Below are 18,163 nucleotides of genomic sequence, written 5' to 3' on the forward strand. Positions count from 1 at the left end.
CTGGGGCTGTTGCTCCCAGATCCCCGCCAGGCTCATCCAAAGCTGGCTGTAGCGTGCCAGCATCCCCAGCATGCCACCAGTAAGGATGCGACTCACTGACAAAGAGCTCTCAGTCCCCACGGATGACTGCCACACAAAGTGACAGACCTTCAGGTCCCGCTTGGACACTGAGAAATCCTACCACGACGCAAGGCATGCTGTGCCCCTCCTCTAAAGAGAGCAGCACAGTCAAGACTCAAGCTCCTAGATCCCCGAGGGACAGCGCAAGGGAAGGCTGCTGGAACAGACACCTGGGCCTGCTCTCAGTGACAGTCCCAACAGTGAAGCTGCATGAGAGAGAAACAGAGAAAGAAAAGCGTTTCTTACCTTCTTCAGAGTCATCGCCCACTTCCCCTTCTAGCTCTGAGAGATGGAGGGGCAGGGGAGTGATGGGAGTGGGAAGAGGAAGAATGGAGGTGCGAGACAGAAAGAGAAATCAGAGTTAAGCAGCTCTGCCTTGCTCAGGCAGGGACACACAGAGCACAAAGGAGAGCCCCACACCTCCCAACACTGGAAGTCCTCCAAACTGAAACCCGGCCTCAGACACCCTCACATCACGCCAACATCCCAGAAGTGATGTCCAGAACACAGGAGGCTGGCTTCAGATGGGAAAGAGGGAAAAATGCAAAAGAGAGCAACCAAAGGGCTGCTCCAAAAAGCCCAGCAAGCACCAAAAATGCATCAGGTCACCCTTGAGAGCAGAGGGATAAGGGTCTTGCACTATGTGCTCAATCAACCTGCGGCCCCCAGGTTCAGATGGGTTTGAGGAGGTCACACTCAGCCCTGAGCTGTCTCAGGAAGGGGCCCTGGGTACTGGGGAGCAGTAAGGTCTGGCTTGGCAGGCTACTCCAGGACACGTCCCCAGGACAGCAGGGCCTTTGCACTTAAAAGGCTGCTGTCCAGGATGGAAAGAGCTCTGGATATTGTTCTGGCTGACAGGCTCAGCTTCCAGAGAGCAAACTGTCTCCAGCTGTCCTAGGGAAGAGAAGGAATGTAGGGGGTGGGAGAGGGAAGAATATGGGGCTGGGCAGGAAACAGGGCCACAGGGTTATCTACTAGCCTTCACTGCTGAAGACCCTACTGTGCAGAGCCCACCAGAGCAGCACCAACATCCCCCATGCTTACACAGTCCCAGAGGCTCCGCAAAAGGCAACAAGGACCCCCCCAAGGCCACCTGGCCCCAAAAGAGAAGTGGAAGTGCCTTCTCCAAACTGGGGGCACTTCCAGGGTATCCTCATAGATGCCCCCACAAAAAAATCTGCCTGCAGTCCCCACGTCTGCACTCACCTCCCACTGGATGCAGCAGGATCTCAGCCGGGTTGTGGGGTTTCAGCCCCAGTGCTGAGAGCGGGGTCTTGGCCAGGCCAGGGGGAGAACGCACTGTTGGCACAGTGGGCACAAGAATGTTAGTGGAGGAGTGGGAGGTGATGCTTCAGAAAGGCTGGAGCTGCCCATGGGTTCAGAACCCCGTAGCCCATCCCACCCACTGGCTGCAAGGAAGGGCTGCTGAGAACACGAGATGCCCTTGTATGAAGCAACACCTTGCAGAAGGATATTGATCCCTCTCTTCATTTGGGAGTGGACAGAGTGGGAGATGCCTAGGAACAAGCACCCTGCCCCACTGCAAAGCTGGCAGGATGGAGAAAGAGGGCAACTCCCATCAGGACAAGCCCAGACCCCATCGCCCAGCACCATCCCCATAAAACCCCACCATAAAGACATGAAGCCCCTTTAATTTCCCCTATGTGAGCAGCCATCCCAACCCAGCTCTCCCACACCTGAACCCCTTTCTGCCAATCCCCACATCTGGCTGAGCTGGAATCCAGCTGTCCCAGAGCAGCTCATCACCCCCACAAAAGGGACGGAAGGACTGCCAAAAAACCCCTGCCCTCCAGACCAGCTCAATGGGTGGATGAGGATGTTCACACAAGGGGGGTGGCAATGCACATGTGAGTTCTGCACCCCTGTGCCCAGACATACACACCTGGAGGAGCTGTGTATGTGTGTATGGCTATGGTATGGATGGCAGTGGGGTTTCACAGGGCAGGGTAGACCGCCCCAAGCAGATTGCACCTCCTCTCCTACCCATTGGGTTTGTCCCATCTCCTTTATGCTGTATTTTTCCATATTAGGGGAAACTTCAGGGCATCATCTTCAGCAAGAGAGAACAAAGGGGCATGAGCCTCCAGCAGTGTCTGAATGTCTCTGACTGGTGGCACAGGCACAGGGCCTGTGGTGAGGCTGGGAGGCAGCGAGTGGTGGGAGGTCCAGAGGAAAGCCAGACCCTTGCTCTGAGGCCAGGTCCACCCTGCAGCCTGGGGCTGGAGCAGCCAAGCAGCCAAGTTCCTGGGAAACTAAGACAGAAGCACCTTCCCTAGTTGGTGTCTGATTCCCTCAAGCCTAGCTGACCCCAGCCACAATGTCAGTTCACATCTCAGTTGGCTGATGAACAGCAGGGTCCTCACAGAGCCATGAATTCTCCCAGGACCACCATCTCCCAACAGAGGGGAATTGCTCCTGTATCCCCCAGGGTCACTTTGGCAAAGCCTGAAAGCTGCAACTTCAAACTTCCCAGGCTTCTCTGGCTGGTGCTGGATAAGCAGCACTGTCTTGGGGCCACGACCCCAGCCAGGCTGTTCCCGTCACCTCTGCAAGTGACTCATCTCCCAGAGCCACTGACCCACTGCCAAAGGAGCTGCTGCTGCCCCAGGGCCGAGCTCTCAGTCCCAGGAACAACAGGGCCATTTCCGAGCTGCCAAGCACCCCTGCAATGCTCCCACACTCGTCTCCTCATCCCAAGAGACAAGGCTCAAATATCAGAGGATTGCAGGGAAGGAAGAGCAACGGTACAGAAGAAAACAACTCCAAGCCCTATAGGCTGAGCTGTGGGGGGCAGGTGGCTTCAGTGGAACCAGGACATGGCATCAGATGCTTGGCTCAGCCCAAGCATCCCCAACCCTAGAGCATCCCTCAGCCTACAGGAGTGCTTTAAAGGGGAGGGGGGGGGTCTGTCATCTTTTTAACATGTTTCCCAGGTGCCTGGCTGCTCCATTGCACTGCTCTGGCCCGAGTCGTGCTGTGCTGACGCGTGGCTGCTCCTCAGGGCTCGTTGCTCAAGCTGGTCACACAAACCCAGTCCACACAAACCCACCGTGACTGAGACAGGGTAAGTCAGAACAGAGACGCTGAGCTGGAGGAGCGGAGACAAGCTGCATGCAAAGAGCACGCGCCCCAGCCTTCTGGCCTTCCTGCCTCTGAAACTGCGAGCAAGAAGTGGCATGATGTGAGTCTGGCCTCCTGATCTTCAGTCCCTCCTGCCTCCCTCCCACTTGCCTGCCACTGCAGTTTTGCTTCTCTTCATGCCATGCCAGTAGGAAAAATGGGGAGATGCAGGATGGGTTGGGGTCATAGCATGCCTCTCTCCTCATCCCACCTTGGGATCCCATCAAAAGAACACCCCAGTGAGTGCAGGGTGGGAAAAAGCCAAGATGAGGGTGCCTAGCATGTGATGCTGAATTAGGTGGGATGCTGATAGCAGCATGGAGTGGCAGGATGTGGAGGAGAAAGGAGGATGGAGAGGAGGAGTGGTTAACATGGTGGTGGGTGTCTGGAACCTGGAGCTGTCTGACCCTTGGCAAATTTCTGGCTTGCCCAGAGCCACCCACCGAGCCCCTCTGCCTCCCAGAGGCATGGCACTTACAGGTGTTGGAGTAAGGGGTTTGTGGTGACACAGGGAAGGCTGGGGTAGGGGGAGAAATCTCACCGCCGCTGGAGGGTGGGCTGGTGGGGGAGGCACCCTCCATCTCCTCAAAGGCTTCCTTGTAGCTGTGGAGGTGAGGCTGGGGAGAGCAGGAGAAAGAGTCAGTCCCATCCCTACGATGGGCAAAAACCCCTAGGACACCCCAAAGAGAGGGCAGAGGGGGCAAAGGGAAGGGTTTCACCTCCTCTCTGCTGACTACCACCACCACCACCAAGCCCCTCCCTGGAAGCACATCTCCCCAGTCAGCCACTCCCCAGCCCCAGCACTCCTCTACTCCAGCACACCTCTTTGGGCCTCCCTCCAGGGTTGGCTGCGATGGTGCTGACCACCTCAGGTGAGAGGACGGTGGGGCTGCGGGGCGAGCTGGGCTCTGGCGAGCTCTTCTCATAGTGGCTGTCGCTGGGAGTCCGCTTGCGGGCAGGAACAGCGCTCTCCTCCAGAGGCTTCTCCCGGGACTGTGCCCCTGCAGGGCAAGTACAGGGTGGTAGAGGGGTGAGGAGCTGCCAGCTGAGATGGGCACCAGCAGGAGATGCTTCAGGCCTGACCTGAAAGGTCTCAGCTTCAGCACTCACCTGCATCAAACCCCAGACCAGCATGGGTAGCTGGAGCAGATGTACCCTACAACAGTGACCCCAGACCAGGTGATAGAGAAAGGCAGGGTTGTGGCTAGTGGCTGAATTGCTGCACTAGCCCTCCCAAGCACCATTAGACTTCCGGGACAACAACCTCCATCAGTGGGTGCAAGGGGCAAGAGCATCCTCAGATTAGTCCAGACAACCCAGCCCTGCAGAGCAGGGAAGCAATGAGGCCTCCCAACAGCATCATAGTGGGAAATGACCAAATCATCCAGCACAAGGACAGCTGTATTCAGCCTGCATCCCTGCACCCACAGCCAGATGTGGCTTCAACCACAGCAGTGGAAAAAGGCTGGTTTTGTGAATCCCCAAGGCAGAGGGAGCACTGGATCAAGAAGAAAGAACCCAACAGAGGAATGGTGCAGGGAACCCTAAAAAAACACTGCTGCTCTGTCCCCAGTGCAAAGCTTCTCTAAAAGGAGAGATCAGCATCTCCCCTCCATCTGCCCCCAAACATCTTTCCCTGATTGCAGCAGTATGAGCCACAAATGTCCACAGGCTGGGGGGAAGAACAGAGTGACCAAGTCATCAGAAAATGATTTCTTGGGCTGTGGAGATCTCCTTGGCTGGGATAAAGCCCAGGAATACACAAAGTTGGCACAGGGCAGGGCAGTTCAGCTCTCCCAGCACCTGACAGTGCCCAAACACACTTTCTATCCCATCTCTCCTGGTTAAGAGGATAATCTGGGCTCATGGACGACGGTGCTGAGTGCACAGCAACCCCAAAAGAGTACCATGGGCAAAGCTCAGAGCCTTGTGGGACTCACACTCCTACCCACTAGCAGAGGTGACAACACTGTCCCCTCTACTTTTCCCACAATCGTTGGGCACTCATGCTCCCCTTGTTCAGCACATTAGGGAAGAAAAAAAAGAGAAAAAGGATAAAAAGGGAAAAAAAAAAAAAAAAAAAAAGAGGGAGAAAGGCCAGCATCACGCTCCAGGAAATGCACTTTTCAAACACCAACTCCTTTCCCACGGGCTGGCGGAGGAAAACCAGCCATCAGCTGCTTCCCCTCACTCCCGGGGGCTGCGCATGGGACCCACGCCTCGCACCCGCTGACCTCCCCTCTCCACTGCTCGGCACACACACCAGAGCTTTCCCGGCCCGGGGCAAGGGCTGCGAGGGCAGGAGGGAAGGAGGTGGCCTGGGCGCATTTCTAAATAATCAGCCCAGTGAATGGCAACAACAATAAAATCGCGGCTCGGGGGGAGAGGCGGCCAGGCTGCGAGGCGGGGGACTCGAGCCAACGGGGCTGGCTCCAGCCGCAGAGGCGGCCTGGAAAATTCCACTAAGAGCAGCTTTGAAACACAACTCCCGATCCCTTCTGCAGGTGCTCACCGGCACGGGAGATGGCCATTAAAAAGATCCGTGGAGAGAACAGGGGGACCGAGAGGGTCCCTGCGAAGCTGTCTTGCAGCTATGGGCAGCACTGCTTAGGGCCACCCCGTATCTTTTGTCCTGATCTTCATTTAAGAGACTGAAGCCCGCAGTTGGGAGCACAGGGAAAACAAGATATTGGGGGGAAAAAAGCAAACTCTCATTTTTCTTTTCCCTTACACTTTGTGCACTATGGGCTCTCCTGAACACTGCAGGAACATCATCAGGAGCATCCCTTGGCCCATTCGAAAAGGAGCTGCAGGGCCCAAGCACTTCAGAGAGGCAGGGACTGGCTCCTTGAGCTGTGCACGCCTGCCTTGCTTTGCATTTTTTATTTGGGAAGCGCTAAACGCGGCAGATGGATGGAGCCTAGCTATCAGTGCACATCACACATCTGCAGCATGGGACTCCTTCTGCTGCTCCATCCCCAGGCTTCACGTCACCTAACCACAGGGTGCTGGATCTGGCCCATTGGGACACCCAGGAGCTCAGCAAGCTCTGGCTGCTCCACTCCCCACACATGGAAAGTGGCCGGGGCCACAGGGAGGGGAGGGAGGAGAAGGGAAAAAAGGGACTCATTGTTCAGGAGCGGAGAGTGGGAAACTTCACAGGCCGCCCGGAGCAAAGCCTGGAGGAAACCCAGGCTCTGAGCATGGCTCCGCCGACCCCCTGGGTGATTTATGGGATGGAAACTATGCTTGAAAAACAAACTCTCTTTTCCCCAGCTTGCTTTGCCCCCTCAGCAGACATACAGCCTCCCTTAGCCATGGTACTGTCACTGAACTCCCAAAAACGCCGTGGCTGGCTGCAGGATGGCAGATTCCTGTTCACAAAGGGGGAGCAGCAGCCTGCACCCCACTCCTCACCCTCTCACTCCAACACCTGTGGCACTGCCACTCCTCCTGCTGCTCATTTAAGTACCTAACCTAGTACCAACCCACTGCCCTCAGACGCAGCACAGCTCTACGGCTAGGGAAAGGCAGGGAGCACAACAGCTGGGGAAGGAGGAAACAGGAGCGATGGCAAAGCCTAGGTAATTTTACAGCTTGGGAGCCAAGTTTTAGGCCAAATCAGGAGGCAGCTGCTTTTAGGCCATGAGATTCTATAACTACTGTCAGACAAAAGCCAGGTGATATCCCCACAGTGGACAGAAGAGAACAAAGAAGCATCCCAAGGCCCTCAGGATCTGGATGGGGACACAAAACCCAGGGAAGAGAGATGCAAACTCACTCCCTGCCTGCATGGGGAACAGACACTGTCCTGTGCTGCTCCTCACCAGGGCCCAACTCACCCCATCCTGGCACAGACTGCTCCCCACATCCTGCCTAATTATCCCAAATGGCTTTCTGTGCTGAGGACTCGGAGGGTTCAAACTTCTTTGGTCCTCTCCTTTTTGGGGAGAAACCCAAGGTGCCAATGAGGAGAGAAAAGGTCACACAGAAAGATGGTGACCCCGCAGCCCCACTCCATCTCCCACCTTCTCCTTGCCCTGCGACAAGTGTGTGCACAACAAGCACCAAGCAGGTCACCAGCACACATCACCCAGGGCAGACTCACCTTTAAGGAGCAAAAGTCACACTGCATAAAATCCAGCCTCAGCAGCCCACACCCTCCAGCTGTAGACCAAGACATGGGGATCCCTAAACTGAAACAGGACCCTCCTGGGCTGACAACTGGCTATATCTGGGCTCTGTGGAGCTGCACCCCAGGCCTTGCTTCCCAAGGGGGTGAGCTATGGTCAGGGCAAAGCTTGGAGGGGATGTAGCAAGGCTCCAGAACTGGCCCAGCAAGCAGTGCCAGGCTTGGATGAGATAAAAAACCAAACAGGGGCAGGGGAGTCTGTACCCAGGGCCAGGGACTCCCCCCATCACTGGAGGAGCTCAATGGGAGCCCTTACCATCACTCTGCTGAGAAAAGGGATCAATCCTGCATGGAAATGGTCTCCTGAGCCTCCCTCCATCCCACATCCATGCAACACACAGATCACTCAGCATGCATAGAGGAGAAAGGAAGAATGAGAGGGAAGGAGGGATGAAGGGGAAGGAGAGAGAAGGTGGGAAAAGGAAGGAAGGATGAGAGGGGGGAAGAATGCAAGAGAGGGAAGGAGAAGGATGCATGGGGAAGGTTGGAGAACAAGGAAGGAGGTGGAATGAACGAACCGGAGAAGGACCGCTGCTGGTTCAGAGGAGGACGGGGGACTTTGGTGCTCTTGTTGAGTTCCCTGAGCTTGGCGTTGTACTCTGCCAGCATACCAAGACAGGGAGTGCAAGGAGGGTGGGAGGTCACAGAGGACAGACACAGTCCCCCACAGAGAGAGGAAGGGGCAGACAGGACAAATGGCACGAGATACAACACGGGAGGAGAGAGAGAAAGAAGAGAAAATGTTAGCTAGGGGTCCAACAGATGAGTCTGGGATCATTTGGGGTCTGAAGGAGCTTGGTCTCTGCTTGGAGCTGCTTTTCCACCAGCCAACTTGCCTGGCTCCAGGCACCACAGAAACCCACATGGGAAACCAAGGGTGGCTCCTAGTCATATATTGCCTTGTGCAATGCCACAATTGCCCCATCACCATCCTCTCAGGGATGGCAACATGCAGATCCCCTTCAACACAGAATGCTCAGGGCTGAGACAAGATGGGGTGACCCCACATACCTTTACTAGGAGATAAGAGGGTCTTAAAGGATGACAAAACCACCTCCCCTCTGTGGGGAGATACTGGGCCTGTCAGCACTGCCCTTTGTCAGCTCTTCCCCCCATCATCAGTGGGAAAAAGGAATGGGAGCATTCCCCACCAAGAAGGGAGGAGGTGTGAGATGCTCCTCATCTCTGCGCCAGGACACGCAGGCAATTTATAGCAGCAGGGAATGTAAACAAACATGTCCATGCCCCACGGTCCCTGCTGGCTGTCCCCTCCCAACGCTGGCTTCAGGACACCTCGTTCCTGCCAGAGGTCAGGCCACCCGCCTGCGCTGTCCCCACCTCAGCACAGAAGGCCCAGCTCCAGCAGAGACAGGTGGTCACAGGCTGGGGACCATCCCCCATATTTCTCTCTCCTCCCTGGAAACTCAGTAGCTACAAGGGGATGACGCTGACCCCAGCCCTGAGGACCTGACTCAAGGTTGGGGGGGATGATGTTTCTGGTAGACACCATCAAAAATCCATTTCCCACACACTGCAAATACTCTTCTTCCTCTCCTTAGAACTGTCTCTTTTTCCAGCCCATTTTAATTCTTCATATGGGGCAGCAGGGGAGGGAAGGCATGTGCTGCTTATAATATTAAATTCAGACATACAGCATGGTTTGGGCATCCATGTGTCCTTAGGTTTGTTTAAATTCTTTGCAAAAGCCTCATGACCCTTTGTGAATCTGATCTGGATCACAGAGGTCAGATGCAGATGGATGCAAGCTTCCTCCAACAACTCTTTGACCCTCCTCAATCCCATTCCTGCCACTTGCACCCCTCCTGCCCCCCACCCTGTGACTCAGTCCCCACTCCTGGGAGGCTGATGCCGTTGGATTTTTCCAGCCTAGCCTTTTCCCCCTCCCTCTAATGCCGGGCGAGTTTCTGGACTGAGCACAGAGTTGGAAGGGACAGAGCTGCCAAGCCCCAGCATCACAAGCTGGCCCACAGCCCCAGACCCTTCCCAAATGTCACTCCACAATTGAACAACTGCAGCCAAAGCAGTGGGACGGGAGGGCACCAAGCTGCCACAGCACCATGGCACCTTCTTTCCAGGTGGCTGGGACACTCTTGTGGCCCCAAAGCCCCTAAGCTAGAGCTGCAGGAGGGCAGGGGCTTGGTGGATGCAGCTAGCCCTCCACAGCACAGAGCTAAAGCCTTCATCCAGCCGCAGCACCAACACTCGGCAGCGCACCCAGCCAAGAACCAAACCTCTCTGGGAGGGCTGGGAAATGTCTTCCCAGCCCCTGACCACTACCCCACGGCTAGGTCCAGAGTCAAACCAACCTGGGCCAAGCTGGGCAGAATTACAGCTGACAGACAAAAGCCTAGTTCCCAAAAGCCTACACTCCAGCAGCACCCAATTGCCCAAGGAGGAGGTCTGAGCAGTAAACCCAGCAATCCAGGGGGGAAAGCAGAGACTGAAATCAGGAATGAGCGCAGCAACATCAAACACAAGGCAAGTTAAGTTCTCAGCTGGGACTTTGCACCAGATCACGCTCTAGGCACCATGTCCAAGTGGAGTCCAGGCAGGACAACCTCAGCCAGAGATGAAAACATTTTCCCAGTCTCTCCATATTCTTCCCAAAAGAAAGATATTCCCCTGAGATCCAGTGACTGGCCCTGCCACCAGGGACAGACCAGCCCTGTTACCCTAACAGGATGGGGGGGATTTGACACCCTCAGCCACCCCTTCCCACCTCTGGGCAATGCTGCTGCAGACAGCAAGCTGCAAAGGAGGATCTCAGCAAAGAAGAGGAGCATAGGCTTCTCCCCTGCCCTGTATGTCTCCATGGCAGGTGGCTCAGTCCCAAGCCCAGATCCAACATGGACAAGGAGTCTCCACATCACTTATCCCCAGCTCTACCATGCATGCCACCCTCGCGTGCTCCAGCACCTCGGGACATGCAATCCTCCCCATCCCCCAAAGGAACCAAAGGATCCTACCTGCCACCCTGTGTGCCACCAGGCCCTCCAGATTCAAGGGCTCTTCTGCCGACCTCGACAGGTCTTCATAGCTCTCTGGTCCCTTCAGGGGCATCTGGTTTTGTGCTGGGACAGTGGGAGAAGGTGGGGAGGAGGTGAGTTGCTGCTGAGACCCCACAGGGCTGTAGCACGAGGTGCTGTGTGGGACACTGCCCATCTGTGCTCCGGCCGGGGCATGGCTGTAGCTCCTGGGCTCTGGCAGCGGTGCCAGCTGGTAGCTGTAGGGTGAATAGGTTTCCCGATAATCATGCACCCCATAGTCCAGCTCTCCAGGAGAATAGGCTTTGCCCCCGGGCTCAGAGACCACGGGGCTCACAGACGTGCCAAAGGACCTCGGCTGGGCCACCTGTGGAGTTGGTCGGGCGTAGAGACCAGCAATGGGCTGGGTCGAAAGGGAGGAGGGCAGGGGTCCGGCTGGCTTGTCCTGACGGGAGGTGGCAGGAACACTCTGCGACTTGTGGACGGCAGGTGCGAGGTCCAGCATGAGGACATCCAGTGCTTCAATGGACTGCTCAATCTCCCGGCGAGAGGGCGCCCGGGGGAATTCAGGCATGCTGTGGCTGTGTGGGGGCACCGTCTGCAGCGGGCTGGGCTGGGGGCTGCAGCTAGAGATGCTGGGGCTGTGGCTCTCCATGCCACCCTCCTGCAGCCGGGAAGGTGGCCGGCTTCCTCCTTGCTGTTGCCAGGAATTCAAGCCCCTCTGCACAGCCTCCCGGCTGCTGGTGCTGCGAGCCGGGGCCTGGGGCAGCGCCGGGTTCACGTCGTACTTGGCAGTGTCCACTGCCGGGAAGGACCGGGAGCGGTAAGTTCCGGGGTGGTCGTAGGCATACAGGTAGGGCTGGGAGCTGGGCAGTGGCTGAGGCTGGAGCCACCCTGGGGCATGGGAGCCCGGTAGGCGCTGTGGGTATCCAGCCAGGTGCTCCTGAGTGGATGCCGAGGGCCGCAAGGAAGGCAGTGTGTCACGGAGGTGGTGGCCCATCAGGGTGTTCTGGTTGTTGTAGGGGTAGCCACCGTTGGAGAGCGGCTCACCATCGTACAGCCCCTCCTTCAGCAGCTTCTCTGCCCCATTGCAGCTCGAGGGGCCATTGGGCAGGGAGGACAGACTGCCCACCCGGGGTGCCTCCTGGTAGCCAGTCTCACTGGCAGTGGTGGTGCCATCCAAGGAGGAGAGCGTGCCCAGGCTGCCCACACTATGCCCATCTTGGTTGGGCAGCTCATCATCCAAGATATCCGTCTCCCGCTCGGCCACCAGCGCCGCGGCATTCCCATTGACGTGCACCTGAGCCGGCACCACGTGGCGGCCCGGCATGGTGGGCAGGCGTGCCGGCACAGGGCCGGGCACGTGGTTGTGCATGGGCGCCGCACTCTCCAAGCCAAAGCCGACAAGGAGACGATCCAGCTCCTGCTTCTCCTCAGGACTCAGCACCGCCTGGCCACTGGGTGCCCCGGTCACCCCCGGCTCATCAGTCCGGTCGGTCTTGGTGGAGGCGGTGGAGTTGCCTGAGTCGCTGCTCACTGACAGGGTGTGCTCGACGTGGTTGGGTGCTGCCGAGAGCGGGAGTCGGGCAGCGTTGACGGCACCGGTGCTGCCGTGGAGGGAGTCTTTCTTCTTCACTTTAGCGTAGAGGCTCCCATCCAGGGGCCCTTGTGTGTGCCCAACCTCTGCAAGGGGAGAAACGAACACGAGACCCCAGATCAATTGCTGGCGCTCTGCACAGAGCTAATGGGTCCCATTAGCCGGTGATTTCGATTTCTTCCGTGTGCCAGAACACTTAATGACCAGCATGGATGTCTCTTCGGCACCCTCCACACTCCCACCGGCGCCACCATGCAGAGACATCGCAGCCAGGTCCTCCCCAACCCCATGCCCCCACAGCCCCCCGATTCGCACGCAAGCACTGCCTGCTCCACTGGGATCCACCAAATATCCCATGCACTATTTCCAGGCATCGTTCCTGACAATTCTCCTCCATGGCTGGCAAGGGCCAGGGCTACCCACACAGTCAGCGATCGCTGCTCCGCAGGGCTCATCCAGCTTCAAAGGGCCATGTGGCACCGGGGAGGCAAAGAGGGAGGGTGGAGGAGATGCACCCCAGGCCGTAGGAGGACGGGTGGAGGCAGTCAGTATGTGGCCTCGTAGCTCTTTGTGTCTCCAGCTGGATGGATGTACTCAGCCCACAGGTGAAGGACAGATGAACCACAGACCCACCTTCCCTTTCCCTGCCCACCCTCCTCCCAGATGATGCATGGATCCAGCCAGACAGGCATCCTTGACTTTTTCTTGCCTGACTACAGACAGGCTCCCACCCCTTCTGTTCTTTCCCTTCCCTCTCTCAGGCCAGGTCAACCTGCCCTAGAGCTTCCGCACCAACAGTGCCACTGCCCAGCCTTGAACATGTAGCATCTCCTCCACAGGAAGGTCCTGGCACCGTGATTCAAGTCCAGTGTGGGCAGCTGGCTCTGCTCCAAAGCCCCAAAAGGCTGGGGGGCAGTCAGGGCACGGCAGCATCATCACCAGTAATCCTGCACTCCAGTTTTGAGCCCCCCAGTCCGTCAGCACCAACACTACAACCAGCTGCACCCTTTAAACCTTTCCAAGTGCCCCAAGTGGGGCAGAAAGATTTTGGGGATACAGAGGGACCTTGGCCACTGACAGCAATGGGAATAGTTCCCAAGCTACATCCCCCCCTGCCAAAGCAGCACAGACCAGGCTGCAGACTCTTTTTTTTCCAGCTCCCTGACAAGGTTTCCTGGAAGGTCCTGTGAGCAGTGTTAAACACTTTCTTTTGGAGGAAAAAATGACTCTTCCTTGGCAGGGAGCCAGGCAGCTGACTCAGGGACGGAAGACGGCCCTAACACGATAGTGTGAAATCAGAGCGGTCCTATCTGCAAGCAAAACACTTCCGAGCCGGGACAGCTTAACCAGTCCCACGCCGCCGCACCCGCACCCCGGCAGCTCCCTCGCCAACAATCCCCCTCACCACAAAGCAGAGGAGGGTGATAACACTGAGCCCAAGCATTACAAAGTCAGGGCCCTCTCTCCTTGTTGCTAATTTTCCACTCCTGAATCCTCACTGGCAGTATCCCAAGGAGGCAGTTGAGCCCCAAAGCCTCCCATTGGCTTGAAGATGTCTCAGGACCATGCAGCAAGATTCTCTCTGGGCACTTGGTATGGGAAAGAGTGAAAATTTCTCCCAGAGACTGAGAGCTTCTTCATCCAGACAGTAAAGCCAGAAGCCAGTAGCATTTGTCTCCACAACACCTCCCATACTGGGGAAAAGGGGAAGAGAGGGAGGGAAGCCCTTTCCATGAAGGGAAAAAGAAAAAAGCAGCATATCCAGGGCCAGTGTCAATGCTGGACAGGCTGAGACACTGCTTGGAGACGGGGGAAAGGCACAGCCCTCCTCTCTGAAGGCTGTGATGGGTGCTGGCTGGTCTCAAGAAATAGGGCAAAAGCCAGGATGGGGGCTGGGAGAACAACAGCAGACGAATAGAAAGGAAAAGGGAATAAATAAATATAAATGTAACCACATGCTGCCAAGGGAGAAAATAGACAGGAAAAGTTTTAATTACTCTTTGGGCTGGGTACTGCCCCACAGCTGACAGAAAAGTCTCCAAGAGAGGTGAGGATGGGGCACAATGCAGTTCATGGCAGAGACAGAAAGCCCCAACTGCAACATCCCACCTTCCCCAGAACCTCTGGCGAGGAGGGGACATAGAGGGGCTGGTGGCCACCCCCTTGAGAGCAGTACCAGAGCAGTAAGCAAGGAATAGCCTGTGACAGCTCAGCCATCAGCCAAGCCCTTGTCCTACAGTTGCTCTGCCCCACACCTGATTATTCATCCTGTCCTCAACCCCATGTACCTCCTGGGCTCTGATGCCACGAGACAAATCCTGCTATGCGCTGCCACTCCAAAGCTTCCTCCACTATCCCTGGGCCACACTATCTCTCATACTGTCTACTGTTTGTCACTTGAGAAGCTGAATATAAAGCAAAACAAAATAAAAAATAGAATAAAAACTAAGGGATAATGGAACAGAACAGCCAAACCAGCCTCCCTCAAAGCAGCAGGCTCTCAGCAACGAATTTACAAAGAGTCTGCAGCTCCCAGCAAGGTCAGATTTCATCCCTGAAGGTCGGAGTAGCTCCTGCCTGGCAGACTGTGCCATCCCATCGTGGGCTGGGTTTGCCCTGGGCTCAGCCCCGGACGCAGCTCTGCCATGGCTCTATCTGCTCCAGCTGTACGGAGGCAGCTGCGGGAAGCGCTGAGCCCAGCCTGGTCCCAGCCCTGCTGCCAGGCTCGCTGCCCTAGGGGAGAAATGCTCTGTCCTCTCTCTCCAGCACTCTGTGGCTACACCGAGCAAAAAAACTGGTCCAGGACAAGTGTGACAGTACCGAGAGAGTGAGCTCACATCCCCAGAATCCCAAATCCTGTCCACAGCTCTGCACCGGTGCAGAAGACAAGGCTGAGGTATCACCATGTCTCCCCCTGTCGTGCCCCCAGCAGCATCCCACCTGTTGCCTCCACTCCCAACTCAGAGCCCTGGCCCAGTGCATTTGTGGAGCATCAGCCTGCAGGGAAGAACCTGGGGTCCCGGGACCTTTTACAGAATGTAAGGTGTGAGCAGAATCTCACAGGGAAGAGTTTAGCCTCCTTATCTCTGGTTTTATCCTGTAACTAGATATGATGGCACGGAGCAACTCGTGTCCAAGCCGTGGCTCACCACAACCATGAATTCACCTCCCAGCCCCCAGACCAAAGAGAAGCAAAGTCAGGACTTACCAAAAGGGACGGGGATTCAAAGATCCGAGGCAAAGGGAAGGAGCAGGCAGCAAAATCCCTTTCCTTCACCCCTCCCAGCACCAGAGCCTTCCAGGGGCACCCGGTGTGGTGGCAGCTCCAACGGCGTCCACAGCCAGCCCCGTGTGTCCGTCCAGGACAGGAGCCGACGGCCTGGAGCTGGCTGGGGCTGGCGTTTGTCCCTTTGGCTTTGCTTTCCTCTCGCGGAGGGAGCGATTCCCTCCGCAGCGCCGTGTCCCGCGGGGCCGCGAGAGGGGCACCCGGACGGCGGCGGGGCGCCGGAGGGGGCGGGATACGGGAACCCCGGGACACGGGGAGCTGCGGGAGAGGATGGAGGAGCCGAAGGTGGGAGAGGCCGGAGATGGGATGGAGCGAGGAGGTGCGGCTGTGCTCCCCTCCGCCCCAGACCACACAGGGACCACAGGGAGGAGCGGGAGGGGAAGGGGAGCGGCGCGGGGAGGGCGGCGGGGCCGCCCAAGCTCCAGCCTCAGCCCGAGTTAACCTCAGTGAGGTGCGGAGAGGGTGGGAGCCATGGAGGGAGGACAGCCAGACAGACAGCTTCCAGCTATGAATATTAACTACTTCCTCCACAGGCAGGGCTCCGCCGCGTTAACTGTTTCCTAGGCAGGACAGGCAGCCGGACAGCTGGACAGCCTGCCCACCTTGCACCGTCCACTGAGCATCACCCCGCTGGGTGACCCCCTCATTTGAGACACCCAGCCCTGCCCAGCTCCTGTGCATGCGTCACACCTGTCCCCAAAGAGCAGCGACACATTCAGGGTGGCGATGTCCTTCCAAACCACACATGATGCTAAAACCCAGACGGGTCTGCAAATTCAAATGTCTTGCTGGAGACTTGAGTTTCTCCATCTGAAATAACTACACAGCTAAAGAGGGGTGGAAACCAGCCATGGACAAGCCACCGACCCTGCCGACCCACTTTCACAATCCTCCTGCCTGCCCTGCCAGCACCACAAGCATAGCACAGACATTCCAGCCCTGTTTTCGAGATGTACACACTGTCCTGCTCTGTGACAGGAGGTATGGCATGATCCTATCCACTCCAGAGCTTTCTGAGACCAAACTGCTCCACCCCAAGCAAAATCCATGCTGGAATGGTGCTCACAATTTGCTCATCCAGATGACAGCAAGCCCACCCCACATCCAGGCCCCTGCCTGAACCCGTGCTCAGGACTCCACTCTTCAATTGATCCAATACACTCAGCAAAACGTGAGGCTCCCTCCACTCTAATCCCCTAAACCGCGTGCTTCCCACACCCCCATGGATGACGGCAGGGGATGAGAGCACTGTTTCCAGCCGGCCCCCTGACTCACAGCCCTGTTTGCTCCCAGATGACACCACAAGGCAAGCAGCATCCTTCCAAAACCTCCTAAGTTTGCTCATTTTTTGTCCCGGCTGTCTCGGCTGCAGGAGGACAGAGACAGAGATCCCCGCTCCTGCCGTGGGACAACCCCAGCCCTGAGCACAAAACTGCTACAAGTTTTGACTTCAAGGACAGTTTAAATGGAGAAGAGATGGGGCTGAGTTTCTACCAGCTGGTCTCTCCTTCCCTGCATCCCAGCCATGCCTGGCTCCCGGTCCCAGTGGGAGCAAACCCCATCCCCCACCCTACATGGCAACCCCAAATACCATGTCAGAGGACAGATCCTGCCCTGGGAATAGCCACACTCCAGCTGAAATGGCTAGTCAAGCCCATAGACACTCCAACATTTCACCCATGGGGAATAATCAGAAGCAAGGGGGACACTCCCTGTGAATTCCCATCCAGCCCATGCAGATCCCTACTGCCCTCCAAAATGCCCACCTCAACACACCCTTACCTTGCAGCAGATGGAGCAGAGAGCAGCAGAGAGGGGCAGAATAAGGAAGGGGAAGTGAATTCCTTCAGCTTTAGTCAGCTGGTGAAGGCTAGAGGAGAGCCAGTGGCCCCCCTTCCCACTGAGCCTGGCCTAGGGACCAATCCAGCCACTGGGGGAGAGCAGCAGCCTGCCAGCAGCTCCAGCAATGGATTTAACAGCTCTGGCCTGGACCATTTGGCTCTCCACCTCTGCACAGCCTGGCCTGCCCTCCTGGGCAGCCTCAGCCCCTCCTGATAAGTGGGACAGGATTTGACCCCACTAGAAAAGGTGTACCCCATGAGATGGTGGCCCTCTTGGGGGACAAACAGATGACAGCAACCCCATTGCGGGGCTTTCTCCTTCATGGAAATGCTCCAGATCAGCATCCAGCCCCATCTGTGGGGCTCCAGGACCCCCTGACCTTAGACACATGTGGTTCAGGCTCTGATATGACCTCCCCTCACTGGAAGGGTGGGATGCTCATCCCAGTCCCCACCCCAGCCCTGCGAGTGGGGATGTGTGGGAAGACAGGGATGAGCTGCAGGGGAGCCCTATGCCAGAACCATGACTCAGGTGGGGATTTAGCAATTCCCTCGCAGATGTTGGATTTGGCCAGGCCCTGGCCACTCTCTTCCCAGCCTGGTAAAGAGACAGGGCAGGTAGTGCCAGCCCAGCGTGGGTTCAAGGACCAGTGGTTACAAGGAGCTGCTGTAACTATTTCACACTTTCTCACACCACCCTGGGATGGCAGAGCTTGGGGTTCCCCCACAACAGTCACACATCCAGACCTTGAGGACAACCTGTCCACTGACTCCATGCCAGCCACAGCACCCTCCCTGTTCTCCACCAGCACTGGTTTCCTCAGCAAAACCAAACCAGGCCATAAATTATCTCCAGATCGAGTTAAAGCATCTGCAGTACCCCAAAATTTCTCTGCAGTGATCCTCCAACCAGCCACAAGCCCAGCAGTGCCACATCCAGCTGCCAGCCTCCTCCTGCCTCTCTGGAGCCAGCTGGGCACC

General features: G+C 56.9%; 1 protein-coding gene across 11 annotated transcripts in view; it reads right to left on the reverse strand.

The window, feature by feature from the left end:
- The window catches only part of TNS1 (tensin 1), a 63,482-nt gene that overhangs the window by 12,558 nt on the left and 32,761 nt on the right, over positions 1-18,163 (reverse strand). For 2 of the 11 annotated variants that reach the window (XM_021526201.2, XM_021526198.2), the window contains exons 15-20: positions 10,441-12,141; positions 7,972-8,052; positions 4,084-4,262; positions 3,740-3,878; positions 1,327-1,419; positions 367-402 (exon numbers count right to left, since the gene is read on the reverse strand). In XM_021526201.2, coding sequence (XP_021381876.2) covers positions 367-402; positions 1,327-1,419; positions 3,740-3,878; positions 4,084-4,262; positions 7,972-8,052; positions 10,441-12,141 — 2,229 coding nt within the window. The remainder of the gene's footprint in view (positions 1-366; positions 403-1,326; positions 1,420-3,739; positions 3,879-4,083; positions 4,263-7,971; positions 8,053-10,440; positions 12,142-18,163) is intronic. The other 9 variants (XM_077784966.1, XM_077784965.1, XM_077784959.1 and 6 more) reach the window with 8 other exon arrangements.

This window comes from Lonchura striata, chromosome 8 (assembly GCF_046129695.1).
Source record: "Lonchura striata isolate bLonStr1 chromosome 8, bLonStr1.mat, whole genome shotgun sequence".
Taxonomy (NCBI): Eukaryota; Metazoa; Chordata; class Aves; order Passeriformes; family Estrildidae; genus Lonchura; species Lonchura striata.